General features: G+C 42.0%; 1 protein-coding gene across 3 annotated transcripts in view; it reads right to left on the reverse strand.

Annotated features, from left to right (window-relative positions):
- ATRX (ATRX chromatin remodeler) overlaps positions 1–13,091 on the reverse strand; it is a 76,015-nt gene extending 62,924 nt beyond the window's left edge. For 2 of the 3 annotated variants that reach the window (XM_085230962.1, XM_085230961.1), the window contains exons 1-3: positions 12,901–13,091; positions 4,435–4,547; positions 838–893 (exon numbers count right to left, since the gene is read on the reverse strand). In XM_085230962.1, coding sequence (XP_085087088.1) covers positions 838–893; positions 4,435–4,547; positions 12,901–12,920 — 189 coding nt within the window. In that variant the 5' untranslated portion in view covers positions 12,921–13,091. Of the gene's footprint in view, positions 1–837; positions 894–4,434; positions 4,548–12,900 lie in introns of those variants that run through there. The other variant, XM_085230964.1, reaches the window with a different exon arrangement.
- Between the last annotated feature and the right edge of the window lie 616 nt (positions 13,092–13,707).

Here is a 13,707-nt window from a genome sequence, read left to right on the forward strand (position 1 = left end):
CACATGAGCACCAACAATGCATCTCAGAAGTCACCATCTCTTACAAATAATTAAAAAAAAAGCAAAAGCTTTAACAAAAAGGGACACCATTTCAGCTGTCAAAGTCAGTTCAGTTCAACTAAATCCATGAGTTTCACACAGGCAGTAAGACTCCACCGACTCCTGATCCTTTTAAAAACTGACTTTTAAATACATGTCACCAAACTCTAAACTTTAATACAAGTTACTGGGATTCCTCAGAGCACTTAAGTGAGGCAGTAGCTTACCCAGCTCTATAATTTAAGTATCTACTGTTATCTGAGTAACACAGTCCAAGTGTAAAATAAAAGAGATCAACTATTTTAAGCAAAAAAAAAAACAAAAAAAAAAGCCTGTTGATAAACACATCAAACAGCAGAGTTAAGAATAAAAGAACATTAATTGAATTTATTTAAAAAGAAAAACTTGCTTCAGAATATACTCAATCTGAATAAATTAACACTGCCTTTCTTAGCAAAAATGCAACTGCATACTTGAAGTGAGCGAAACCTAACTCTCTAAAGTGCGTTAAGAAACATTTTACACAGGAATTGTACATCAGACTAACAAGTAAACTTGAGTATTTCAATAATTTAAAGGAGATGAGGGAAAAATAAGCTAGTTTGCATGCCCATATCACAGTTTCATTCCAAATTTTAAATATTTTTAAATGTATATTTTACAGTTGAAGTTTCTATTCAGCAGACAGGATATTTTCTGCATATGGCTCTGTCAATATTCTTGAAGTACTTATTGCTAATGGCAATATTTCCTACACATTAGCCACTCTGGACTAGTCAAAAGCATTTTTATTCCTACCTCTTCTCTGTTGTTCTCCATTGAGATTGGACTTCTTTCAGGTTCCCTACTTTTACCTATGGAAAGAAAGGGAAAGAATCCACTTACCCTGAAGAAATATTAGCAGTTCTTCACATGCTATCTCATAGCATTTTTTATGCTTCATCAGCATTAATAAAGAGGGCTGTGTGACTTTCACAGATCAACTTTTGTACAACAGTGAAATAAAACTGACTTCATGGTTTAAATTTTACAGAAATCATTTTGAAATAACTTTCAGTTTTGTAGGATAGGCTGAAAGAGAGCCTATCATTAAGTGAATTTCAAGACATGAGAACACAACTGTGTATGCAGTGATAACAAAGTGCTTTTTTTAATCTGTAAGAAGTTAAGGATTTCTCTTACACATTTTAACATTAAAAACACAATGTTAAATCTGGGATTATAGAGCTATGCACAAACATCTGGACAGAGAATTCTCATTTCTTGATCCAAGTAGCCGTGGAATATAAAAGCTAAAGACAGTTATCTTCTGACTACCTGCTTCATCCACCAGTCCAGGTGATGGAAGGGAATGTTTTAGTTCAGTGATTTAATGATATTTGCACGAAGTTGCTCGAAAGGTATAAAAATAGTAGTACTGTAACAGATATACTACTGAGAAACATGCAAGTGACAGTAAAACAGAAAAGAGAAAAACAGAATAAATATAATCATTTCCTACTGTAATTTAGACTGTTAGCATTGTAACTTACTATTTCCTGACATACTACACTTGGGGAAAAAGCTAAACAATTTTATTTTACCTTTAAACAAAAAAAAAAAAATTACTAGAAAATTTCATGCTGGGTATTTGACTTAAAACTGAATTGTATGGATAAGTTTTAGCAAAAATAATCCAGCCATTTCTGCATGCCAAGCTTTTGTCCCCTTTAAAAAAGGGAAATTTCCTCTCTGGAATATCATAGGCACTCCACCACACCAAGGAGTGAGCCTGAAATGTGGCAGAAGAGTTCCATTTCCTTTGGGGGTGGGACTCGGTCTACCTTCTATTTGTGCCTCATTTTTGATTAAGCACTAAATCTCTGAAAAATGCCACAGTCTGTACAGGCTCAGTATGGATTGATTTGATTCTGGTAGATAAGGCTGTGCAGATTCTGCCTTCAGACTGCACACGTGCTATTCCCAAAAGCAACTGAATGAACATGCTCCTCCATCTCACAGCTCCTGTATGTGACTGGACTGTACATGCGCCATCCCCACAGAATGACCAAGCATGCCGAACCCCCTCACAGCTCCTAGTGCTGACCAAACTGCACATGCTCCATCCACTCCACGGCTATGAGAGCGCAGAATTTCCCCTGTGACTGCTGCTCCCGGGCAGAGGCTGGTCACTTGATACAAGAGCAGGAAGTCAGTCTCTCCTACGCTCTCAATGATCCTCCTGCTGGCACCCACGCAATGTAGAGGAGAGAGACATCCGATACGAATGCAGAGGATAAAGAAACAACATAAGGCTGTAAAATCAAATACTCAAAATTTAAGAAAAGCCAGAATTAAGGTTATCAGTGCAAGTTCACTTTACTTATCGCTGCTACCACATAAGCGTCACAGTACACTGAACTCCACATGACCAAGTACTGCACAAGCAGCAGTTACACATTTCAATTTATCTGTGTGCCTGTCATGGACATGTCCCAAATCCTTTGAGCCACACAATCACCTTCATCATCATCTCTTCCCTTACAACACCTAATAATTAATTTATCCTCCAAATTCTGGAAAAAAATTAGATCCATTAATATGTAAACCTGATTTGGCCCCAATCATGTCAATCATTTATACACTGAAAGAGCCGTCAGTGGAGAAAAAAAAAAGCATGAATAGGGTATTTCCCAGAGACATCATCATTATGCACAAAAAGCCAGAAGTAAGCTTGCACAGTTAATTCTGGCATTTCCTAATATTTAAGTGTTTAATCCTTCATGTTTCAACTTTAACATGTTCTTTCTTTGGAAAAAAAAATTTCTAAAGCAATAATGAAGCATATCTTCTATTAATTAGTCAGTGTAGAATTACAGCATCATAGAATGGCTTGGATTGGAAGGGACTCCAAGGATCAGTAAGGTCCAACCCCCCTGCCACAGGCAGGGCCACCAACCTCCAGATCTGGTACCAGACCAGGCTGCCCAGGGCCCCAATCAACCTGGCCTTGAACACCTCCAGGGACGGAGCATCCACAGCCTCTCTGGGCAGCTGTTCCAGCACCTCACCACTCTCATTGTAAAGAACTTCCCCTTGACATCCAATCTAAACCTTCCCTCCTTAAGCTTAAAACCGTTCCCTCTTGTGCTACTCACTATCTACTCAAGTAAAAAGTTGATTCCCCTCCTCTTTTTAATCCCCTTTTAAATACTGGCAGGCTGCAATGAGGTCTCCCTGCAGCCTTCTTTTCTCCAGGTTGAACAAGCCCAGCTCCCTCAGCCTGTCTTCATAAGGGAAGCGCTCCAGACCTCTAAGCATCTTTGTGACCCTCTTCTGGACCCGCTACAACAGCTCCAAAACCTCTGTGTACCTCTGTTTCACAGTACATTTCAATTCTGAGACAAGCAGCCAAATTCTATTTGATATCTACACAGGATAAAGGGGAGGGGAAAAAAAAAAAAAAGTATGCTATGTAACAAAATCTCACCTTAAATGCATCTACAGCAGTTCGATTTCTTATTCTGTTTAAGAAATTATTTGTGTGCTACTTTCTCCTTTGTTAACAGTTCAGTCAGATGCTGACACAAGGCAGACGGGACCACACGGCAGTACATTCTCAAGATAAACATCAAAAGAAAAACTGCACACCAGCAAACACACGGGTTTATTACTTACAACAACAGTTTAAAAATAAACTCCGTACCACAGCCAACACACTCCCATTCTCCTGCACTCTATCATTTCAGTACAATTTTTAGCTCATGAAACAGCAGTGCCTGGAAAGTTGCGTACCTGTACCCAGTCAAATTTGGAAACAAATTGTATATGGTACTGCTATGAAAAATTTCTGCTTCTTATTATTGCAATCACACTGTTTAAAATGTATTACTTATTTTTAACTTGTAAGTAAAAATTTCTAATGCCATATTTGATTTAGTCCAGCATGTTTTTTCAGTTATTTTGCTTCTGAACGTTTCCAAATAAATACAGGCATCTTTTTCAGATAATTATGAAAGCACAATCTCGACACCTTCTACCCCAACCACAAGGACCACAAAAACTTTACTGCAGCAGAAGAAACAAGATACTGCCCTTACACCCTTACACATTCAGGAAAGATGAAAAAGGAACTCCCATCACAGGCAAATGCACACGTTTGCCATCTCATGTTTCAGAGAAGGTAAATTACCAGCAGAATTAGCTTTATTCACATTTAAAAGCATTATTTTAACTGAAAGAAATCTTGTGTCAAAGGCTATATGTATTTATCAAAATAGAACCACTTAATTAAATCACACTGGGATTTTGCATAATTGCCCTGGTGAAGCGCGATACAATGAAATCACAACACAAAGATATGTGACTTCAGAATCATATATATGTTTAAACTTAAAACATAAAATGCCACTTTACCTAGGCTTTTGGTTTTAGATAGTGCTGGAGGTGAGTTTGTGTCCTCAGATTCCTCTGATGAGTGAGCCAAGAAGTCATGGAGTTTCTGCACCAATGTATTCAACTTGCTTTCACTGTCAAAATAGAAGTGAAACAAAGTTACTGTAGGTCTCATGCTAATCTAGCATGCCTGAAAGAAGTGATGTTGAATCTCAATTAACACACATCTACAGGGGAAAGTTACTCATGACCTGAACACTTAATACTACAAAGCAAATAAAAACCATACAATTTTATTAAAACTTACACTAAAAACAAACAAAAAACAAAACAACAAAGTAACCTTTTTGATACACGTACAAAAAAGCACTGAAGACTCTTAGCAAGAGCCAACAGACTTAACAAAGACAATAAACATTTTAAGCTGGTTTTAGCTAGGTGAACATGTGAGATGCTTATCCAAAGTTCATATTAAATCAACTACATACATATACGTACATATGTATGTATATAACGCATTCTGCATTTATTTTGTCAAATACAACCAAGCACAATCAGATCATTTCATGAGTATTATGTTGGGAATTTTCACCAGGCAGTTTTAGACATCAAGAATCACCAGTCTTGTTTCCTCAATCATTACAGTAAAAAGGCAAGAGTTTTGCCCCATGCTTCTGCTATAAAGACATACTCCTTCATGATTCGTACACATTCGATTCCCTTGCATGTTATGTCACGTATCTCACGCTCATTTTTTCCACCTATAGTATCCACAATTTCCTGGACAGGTGCCTTTTCCTGGCTGGAGGTACCCTGAGTAAGACCAAGGGCAGTCATGTCCTCAGACCCTGTTATCACAAGCTGCCACTCTCAGCTGTCGGTTGCTGCTTCCCTCCCAGACGCGATCAACTCCCAGAAATCTGCCAGCTGATAAGTCTGAGTCATCAGTCCTTATCTGCTGCTAGATATGTTTTCTCAAACTGCTCAACTACATTATCCTCTCCATAAGTTAACCCAGTTAAAGGCTATAGACATCTCTTCTTTTCACTTTTTTTCACCCCCCATCTTCCCATTATTTTCAAAATTGTCTTTTGACATCAACAGGAAATAATGTTCTCTTGCCCTGTTCTACAGCTTGTAATGTCCTTTGAGTATTAATCAGAAGCTCAATCCCCTTGCTGTCACCATCTCCACTGTTTTCTGAACACATCAGTAAATATTAACTCCTGACTTTCAACCTAACTATTATTTAGTAATGAATTCTTATTTTCTAAAATGCTGTTACTGAAACAAGTTATAATATCCTTGCTCTCTGTATAAAACATTCAGAACATTACACGTGTCTTTGTGACTAACAGCTTACAACATGATTAGCTACCAACTACTGCCTCTTATCCTAACTAGCCTAGAAGCATCATCTCCAGAACCAAAATGTTCATGCTGACACACTAAAAGAATGTACAAACTAATACTAAAATGCCTCCTCAACTTGCTTTTCCTCTGGATTATTCAGCATTTTGTAACATCAGCCTGTATTAAGGAGTAACAGATTAAACTTAACTAAGGGCTACTGCACCTCAACCCAAAGAAATTACAGCAATGATTTGCCTGCTTTTGTATAAAACCTTTTACAGCAAAATCCTTATTCTTTCTAACATATTGTCACAAACTGACACAATAAATAGATCACAACATTTAAAAGGTGCATTAAAAATGCACAGGAGTCTAAAACTTAAAAACATCTTAGAAGTAATAAACAAAGCAGCCTCACTCTGCCACGAATCAACCATCTCTATGCTGTTTCCTAACCATTTCAGGCTATACACATACAAAGGAAACGGCTTCACCACCAGTCTAGAACTATTTCAACTCAGTTTAGCATAATTAGAACAGGAATGAAAGAAGACATGTCCTACTATTATTGGTTTGGCCATGAACTTGATTTGTGACCTTGAGAAACTATCACCCAAGAACACAATTTCTCACCTAAATTCAGAGCGAGCTCTGCAACCTTAACCAGCAACGGCCTGGGATACCATTTATCCCAGTAAAGATAGCCTGTATTATGTTAGCTGCTATGACAAATGAACACAACACAGAAGAACGAGGAGGGAGTGCAGGGGAGAGGTGAAGTGTTGTGTCCTCACCTGGCTCCACACAACACACTGAATTCACTCTGGCTGCTAATTACTGTCCCCCTGTGCTTAACCCATCAACTGCATTAGCTAATGCTCACTCTGTGCATAATGAGTCAAACCACCTCAGACAAAATAAAATGCTGAAGAACAGTTTCTATTTGCATCCAATTTGCTACACATTCATGGGATCGCTGTGTCTCATGGCAGAAGAGGTGCTGAAAATCCATGGCCAGGGCATAGGGAAGAGCAGGATTGCTCATTTCGGCAGCAAACCCAAGTCATGTTGGATTACACTGTGAAACTGCGCTGGAAAAAACTTGTTATCACCTTCTATTTCTATTTATTCTCCCCTCAGACAGCTTGAAAATGTAGGTAGAGAATGCTCCATCTATTGTCAAAATCTGGGAGAATGTTTTAGAGCTATTTTTAAAAAACAAATTAAAACATACAGGAAAACAAAACGTACAGGATCCCACCACCTTTCAGACACAGCTGGGTTACAAATGGCTCTGCAAGCCAGCAATACAGGAGCGCTTTCCAGCTTTTTATCCAGCTCCACCAGTTTGGTTACAAACACACTTTTGCGAAATGTTTTGGTTTTAAGTTCTCAACTGCCTTAAAGATTTTAGACAAATTTGTTTTTAAACCATCTTTACAGTTGCTTCAACTTAAATTATTTTTCACCTCGGCATTTCCAAAGAAACACTGCAGAGTAGCAACTATTAAGCAGAGAAAACTAAAGAATACTTTAAAAAATAAAGAAAATAAAAACCAGATGATCTTTAAAACCACCAGACTGTAGACAAACATCTTCTGTTTCAAACAGTACCCCTATGTGATGGACAAACATAACAACCCACAGCAAAAGACTGAATATTTTAATTAAGACAAGGGGAAGAGGAAAATAGAGAAAAAGACCAAGCCTCCATCAGAGGACAAGACAAGAGCTGCTGACCCACTACCCACACTGCATGCACTGCTGTAACTCAGTCACAGCCCAGCCCTGCAGACTGCTCAGGCATTAACAGCTGGAGCACACCAGGACTGCTGCAGCACATCTTTGGCTCAGTTCTACCCAGAAGAAACCTGTTTGTGCACTCCAAGGCCCCTGTGTTATCAAACAGATGGACTCTTCAAAAGTGAACTTATTTTAAATGCTAGCAGAGGTGCATCCAAAGCCCTGACGGAGACAAGAACATGACTTCTGAAAGCCTTCCTATATCTAATACATCACTAACAAGAACATCTTTAAAAAATAACTGTTTTACTGTAAATAAAGCCAAAGCTGATGTCATTTAATTCAATATACAGATCCAGAACAGTTAGAAGGTAACCTTCCTTCCCCACCAGCATGTAATTTGCCTTCACATTGCCAAAGTCTTGATATAATCAGGCCAGTATTCTGTCACCTGCAAACCCTCATAGACGTTTTTCATGATTGTAAGGAAAAGCGTAAGACTAAGCCTGATATCAGGATATATTGTGGTTGAACACACATGAACAAAATGGCTCAAGACTTGTCAGAGAGCAAAGGATAACAAAATCTAGGAAAGAATTCATTCTCTAATCAGAAGTCTGCCTCTCTCAGAGAAAATATATAACCAGAAAATAAAAGGAGACCATAATTACACTTATGCCACACTCACTGTATAAGCAATTGTTTTAACCTAAGCACAGAAACCAATCCAGATTACAAGATGCCATTTCTTCTGCTGAATCTAGACCTGCTCTCTAATCTAACTCACTGCTCCTTTGCACAAATCTTTCTGCAAGCACAGGTGACAGTGGGTATTAATCACCATCTCAGTTGGGGAGGTTTATAAACTTCAGTAGTAGCAATACGATACCTGAACTTGCAACAGCAAAATTACAGTTGGTCAGGTAAGTGACACTAAGAACCAGGGAAGCACTGAGGCTGGGAGATCCCTTCCAGCTCTGGAGATCCCCTAGTGAGATCTCCTGCACAAGCAGGATCAGCTACAGCAGCTGCCAGAAACACGGCCAGTGGGGCCCAACCACCTTCACTGCTGGAGCCTGCACAGCCTCTGCTCAACCTGCTCCAGTGCTTGGCCATTCTCACAGTAAAACAATTTTCCTGTGCTCAGATGGCATCATATTACACTGAACTTATTGGATACAGCCAGAAAGAGCCTGAATACTGAAGCTCTGACTGAAAAGAGGCAGACCTCTAGCACTATGCTGAACTTGCAGACACTATGCTTAAGGCTTCATTAACACAGACTCACTCTTTTCACGTTGGTTAGGATTGTCCTTGGTCCTCAGGGCTCAATCAAGTAATACCTAATAGAGTTCAAGACATTTGATTATAAGGATTAAGTAACTTTGGAGTATAAGCACAGCACAAGAGGTTCACACAAGTAAACAGACTTAGTTCTCTTCAGACACACACAGGGGGAAAGGTACGAAATCACTAAGAGACTCTTTATTACATTCAAAGAAGATTACACAATTTCTTTTTCTAGAGATGGCATCCAAACAACTGTAACAGGATTTGGCTGAGAGCAACCATGCCTTGCTGGAAATTGAAGGGTCTTCTTTGTTTTGTTCTTGGTTTGTTTTTACAACTTCATTTTTAGTAGGCTTGAATGCTATATGGAAGTCTGTAATTTCAATGGTAAAATAGCCTGTAAACTTAAAAACAGAAGTCAACCATGTGAAAACCTAAATACAGTATTTTCACCTGAGACAAAATGATGGCACACTGTGTATTTTATTTAATACATTAATTCAGGAAAGGAAGCTGAAACTAGCATATACGTAACCCACAAGACAAACTACTGTCACAAAAGCTGAAGTGTGCTTTGCTTGAAGGGAAAGAAAGGCTCCACACAATGGCTTTTCGTCTCTAATTCTAAGACATGTATTAAGACAGAAAATTCTACAGCTATGCAGCTTGCAGATAAATAAACTGCCTTTCCTGAATGGCACTGAAGCTGACTCTGGGCAACAACCTGTGAAATGAATTTAGTTTTTGTTTCATGATTACGCTCCTTTTCTTAAACAATAACAATACTAAAAATTCACACCAATCAATCCTTTATCTGTCTTGCATGAAAACTCTTTGTGGCTAGATGTCACAAAAAATTCTGACAGCTTAGTACTGTCCTTTAGTAAATTATAGAACCTTACCTACTCACTATCTTTTTAAGTCAATATTAAGTCTCCCATTATAACTGTCAGTGAATTTTGACAATTTTGTCTTTTCCCTCCTGACTCACCACCAGAACTTGCAACACTGACCTACCTGTGAACCAATTCATATTTCCAAATCACCTGCAGGCACAGACTCCAGAGATACAAAATGGGATTTCATGAGGGTCAGCAGTATCCCTAGGCCTCCCTGCTTATAAAAGATCCCATCTAAAAACATCATTTGTCACAGCCATTTGTTCTCACAGTGAACATAGCGTGTTAGTATGATCTTCTGTTCAGGTATTTTCTTTTGGTGAGTTATATACAAGTAAAAAGCATCAACCTTTACTCCCTTCATTAAGGTGTTGCGAGTGCACACAGAATCTGTGATGAAAATGGGAATTTCAAGTTTCAATAAGGTCAGGGCCATTCCTTTCTCACACTATATTATCTCACAGAAGAAGGCACCTCTACTTAAGCCCTACAGAAATCACAACACAAAGTACACAAAACCATAAGAGACAGTACTATACAGAAACAGAAGCAGCAGTCACTGCAGCAAGACTCTGGGAGGAATTTCACTTCTGTGTGAACACGGTGGCTCAAGGGCACATCTGGCACAGAAGGTGATAGCCAGCCTAAAGTTTTGACTACTTCCTCAAGAAAAGCAAAGAATCTGCTTACACCCATTTGACATGGCTGTGTGACAGCCTGCTAACTTGCACTGGGCCTTCAGATAATATGGACAATTACTGTGGACTTATTTCCTGTTAGATTACTGCAGCATTAAATAGCATGCCTCATACAATTCTGAAATATAGCTCACACAGAACAAAGAAATTCAAGTGATTCGAGAATACAGAACCCATATTGCACATTGGGAGGACTGAAGCATAAAAAGTTAACCTGGAAATTATTTTACCAGCTTAAAACAATAGGTAATGTTGGAACACCGCCTCCTGGATGGCCCAAGACTCAAAATTTGTTTTCTTTTTCTATTGTGCTTATTCACTTCAATGTGTGAAACGACCGGTAGGAACAGACCCGGTCATTACAACAAAGATTCCTCCATTTTAAAAAGAAAAATAAAGCAAGTTTTATGTGAAACTTTTGTCCAAAAATCTCGATAAACAAACAAGCAGGGAGATGGTGCACGATGACAGAAAGGCAGCAGCTGGCAGGCCAGCACAGCTTGCTGGAAATGAGAGCAAAGAACGCTGTGTGTGTGTGAGCAGAGAAATGTGTCTGCATGTGTGTGCAAATAAGTGGAGGGAGAGCACCTCTGCCTCTGTTCCAATGCATCAATATATGAAGAATGCATTCATAGTGCTTTTCTCTTCCCTCCCCTTCTCTCCAGTATTAGCAGAACTTGAACTGATAAAATAAGAGAAAAGCCCTTGCAATCAATGTGTTCACCAGCTTATAACCCTGAAACCACAGCAACAAACAACATAAAGCTTGGTTTCTAGCACAGACTTTTCCCATACGTTAAAAAACCCCTCAAGATGAGCTCTGTGTGGGACAAGGATCATCAGAAACACCTGCACTGACTGCGAACTGAGTTAATGAGCAGAATAAAAGTTTGGAGCACCAAAAAACACTGTGTGCAGCTACGTACAAGTTGTTTGTCACAGGGCCTACCTACTAGATGGACGTTCAACCCAGAGATTACATACAAATTCAAATCCACCTTGAACATACTTCCTCAACTTCAAGCATACAAGTGAAACTCTTGAAGTAATCCAATTTACCTTTCCATCTGCAGGTGAAGGTATGACCTTCTGTATTATCTAAATTCCACTGCAGCGTATAGTAAAACAGCCTTTTCCCATTAATTCCTGGGCTATATCAACATAAGAATATTGAAGCAAAATATTTATGCCATACAGAAATCAAATTCCACTCTTGCTTTTCAAGGACTGAAGACAAAAGAAGAAAATCCCCCCTATTTGTATTTCAGTCTACAAATAAAATAATCAATCCAACAAAAAACTAGTATAAACTGTCCCAGTGCTGTAAGGGCGTGGAGAGGAGTGAGAGATGGGCAACCCCTGTTTTACAACATGAAGCACGCAGAAGAAATTGGTAGCTGCTGGGAAGTCATGCAGCACATGTTTGTAGTGCTTATGACTTGCATCTAGCACGTGATCAACATCAGTAACAACAATACTATACTTTTTTGTGTTAGAATCCACATAAATACATTGTTTCTTCTGAAATTTTAAGCCGTAGAAAAGAGCAAAAAACAAAAAACTTGCCAGCCTTTTAACTTCTGTTAAACTCAGTGGTAATCGCTGAACCGCTCAGGGGAAGTCTGAAACCGGGAGTGAAGAAACACAAATACAACCTCAGAAGAAACTTGGAGGCTCGGTACCTATGACGGCGTGCCGCTCCTCTTTCTTAACATCTCGTTTGATGCTGAAGTCAGACGCAACATTTTTGAGGGCTCAGAAACAATGCTTTATTGTTTACGAGCTGCCTCAGGCACGAGGAATATTTGCGTGCGACTGACAGCGCTGATCAGACCCTTCAGCCTAACTACGAACTGAAAACATCCAAGCCCAACTCTGCATTAAGGCTTTAACATGGCGCCTGGCGGCACCGGCTCGGTTTCTAGCAGCTTGTTTAGTTTACACAGCCGAACGGGAACGGTTCATCCCCGCCGGCGCGGCGGGAGCCGCCCCTCAGCGAGAGCGGGACGCGCCAGCGAAGGGCGCGGGAACGAGCGGGCAGAGTACTACGAGCGGACACGTGGGGCGGGGGCTGACAGCCGCAGGGCACGGCGCCGGGGCGCTGCCTAGGAGGCGAGGGGCAGAGCGGGACGGAGCGAGGCGGAGCGGCACGGCCCCGCTCCCTGCCCGACGACGAGAGCCGCGCGCGGCGGCTACGAGACGAGCGCCTGCCGCCGGCCCGCGCCCTGCCGCCTCCGCCGCCGTCCCCTCCCCCTGCGCTCCCCGCTCGGCCTCCCGCCGCCGTCCCCCCCCCAGCCCGGCCTCCGCCGGCCCCGCCGCCTCGGGTCCCGGCCCGGCCCCGCCCCGGCCGAGCCGAACCGGGCGGTGGCGCCGCCGAGGTCGACCGACGGCAACGGCCGCGCACGCGGCGGGAGCGATGCGCGCCGCCGGCCGCCTCCTCCCCTCGGCGGGGTCGGCAGGGGCCGCCGCCCGACGCCCCGGCGGTTGAGGGCTCCGGGCCGTACCTCATGGGCTCTGCGGTCATGTCTCCGCCGCCGCTGCTCGGTGCGGCCGGGTCGGGCCGGGACCGCGCTCAGGCGCTGAAAGGAGACAAAGCCGTTATTGCCGCCATCGCCAGAGCCGCCGCCATCTTGTCGGAGAGAGGATGAGGGAGACCTGCCTCCTGCCGCCTTCCTCTTTCGCCGACTCCCATTGGCTCCTTGCCGCCCCCAGCGATTTTCTAATTGGGCCGCTCCGACGGGGGCTGTTGCTAGGGTCGTTTACGTCACGGCCCCGGCCTACTCCGCTCCGATTGGTTGGGGCAGGGTTACATCAGCGGGGGGGGAGGGGCTGACGTCACGCACCGAGTCCCATGACATCATTTCAAAACAAAGTGCACTGACGAGTTTGACCGGCAGGGGGCTCCACCGATGGCGCCTCGGTGCGCCCGGCCCTGGGAGCCACGTGCCCACGCAGGAGGAACGTCGTGACAGTGCACGCGGGGCCGTGGCCACGCAGAGCCTCGGCCTCAGCCCAGCCCCTACAGCTCCACACCCGTTCTTCACAGCACAGCAGGGAAGAGCAGCTGGGTGGGCTTTTTTCCGAACCCAAGTCATTCTCATTCTGATTCTATTCTGGGATTCCAGGACAGCAAGGTGTGACAAATGCACCCCAATAACCAAAGTAGACCTTGTTGAGCAGCATGTGAGTTGTCCTCCTGACTGGAGCCTCACTTAAGCTCAGCATTGCTAGAATTTACATGGTGGTTTTTTTTTTTTTTTTTTTTTTTTTTTTTAAACAGTTCTTCAGGTAAAGAAGCCCAGTGATCACTC

The sequence above is a fragment of the Meleagris gallopavo genome, chromosome 9 (assembly GCF_905368555.1).
Source record: "Meleagris gallopavo chromosome 9, MGAL_WU_HG_1.1, whole genome shotgun sequence".
NCBI classification, from domain to species: Eukaryota; Metazoa; Chordata; class Aves; order Galliformes; family Phasianidae; genus Meleagris; species Meleagris gallopavo.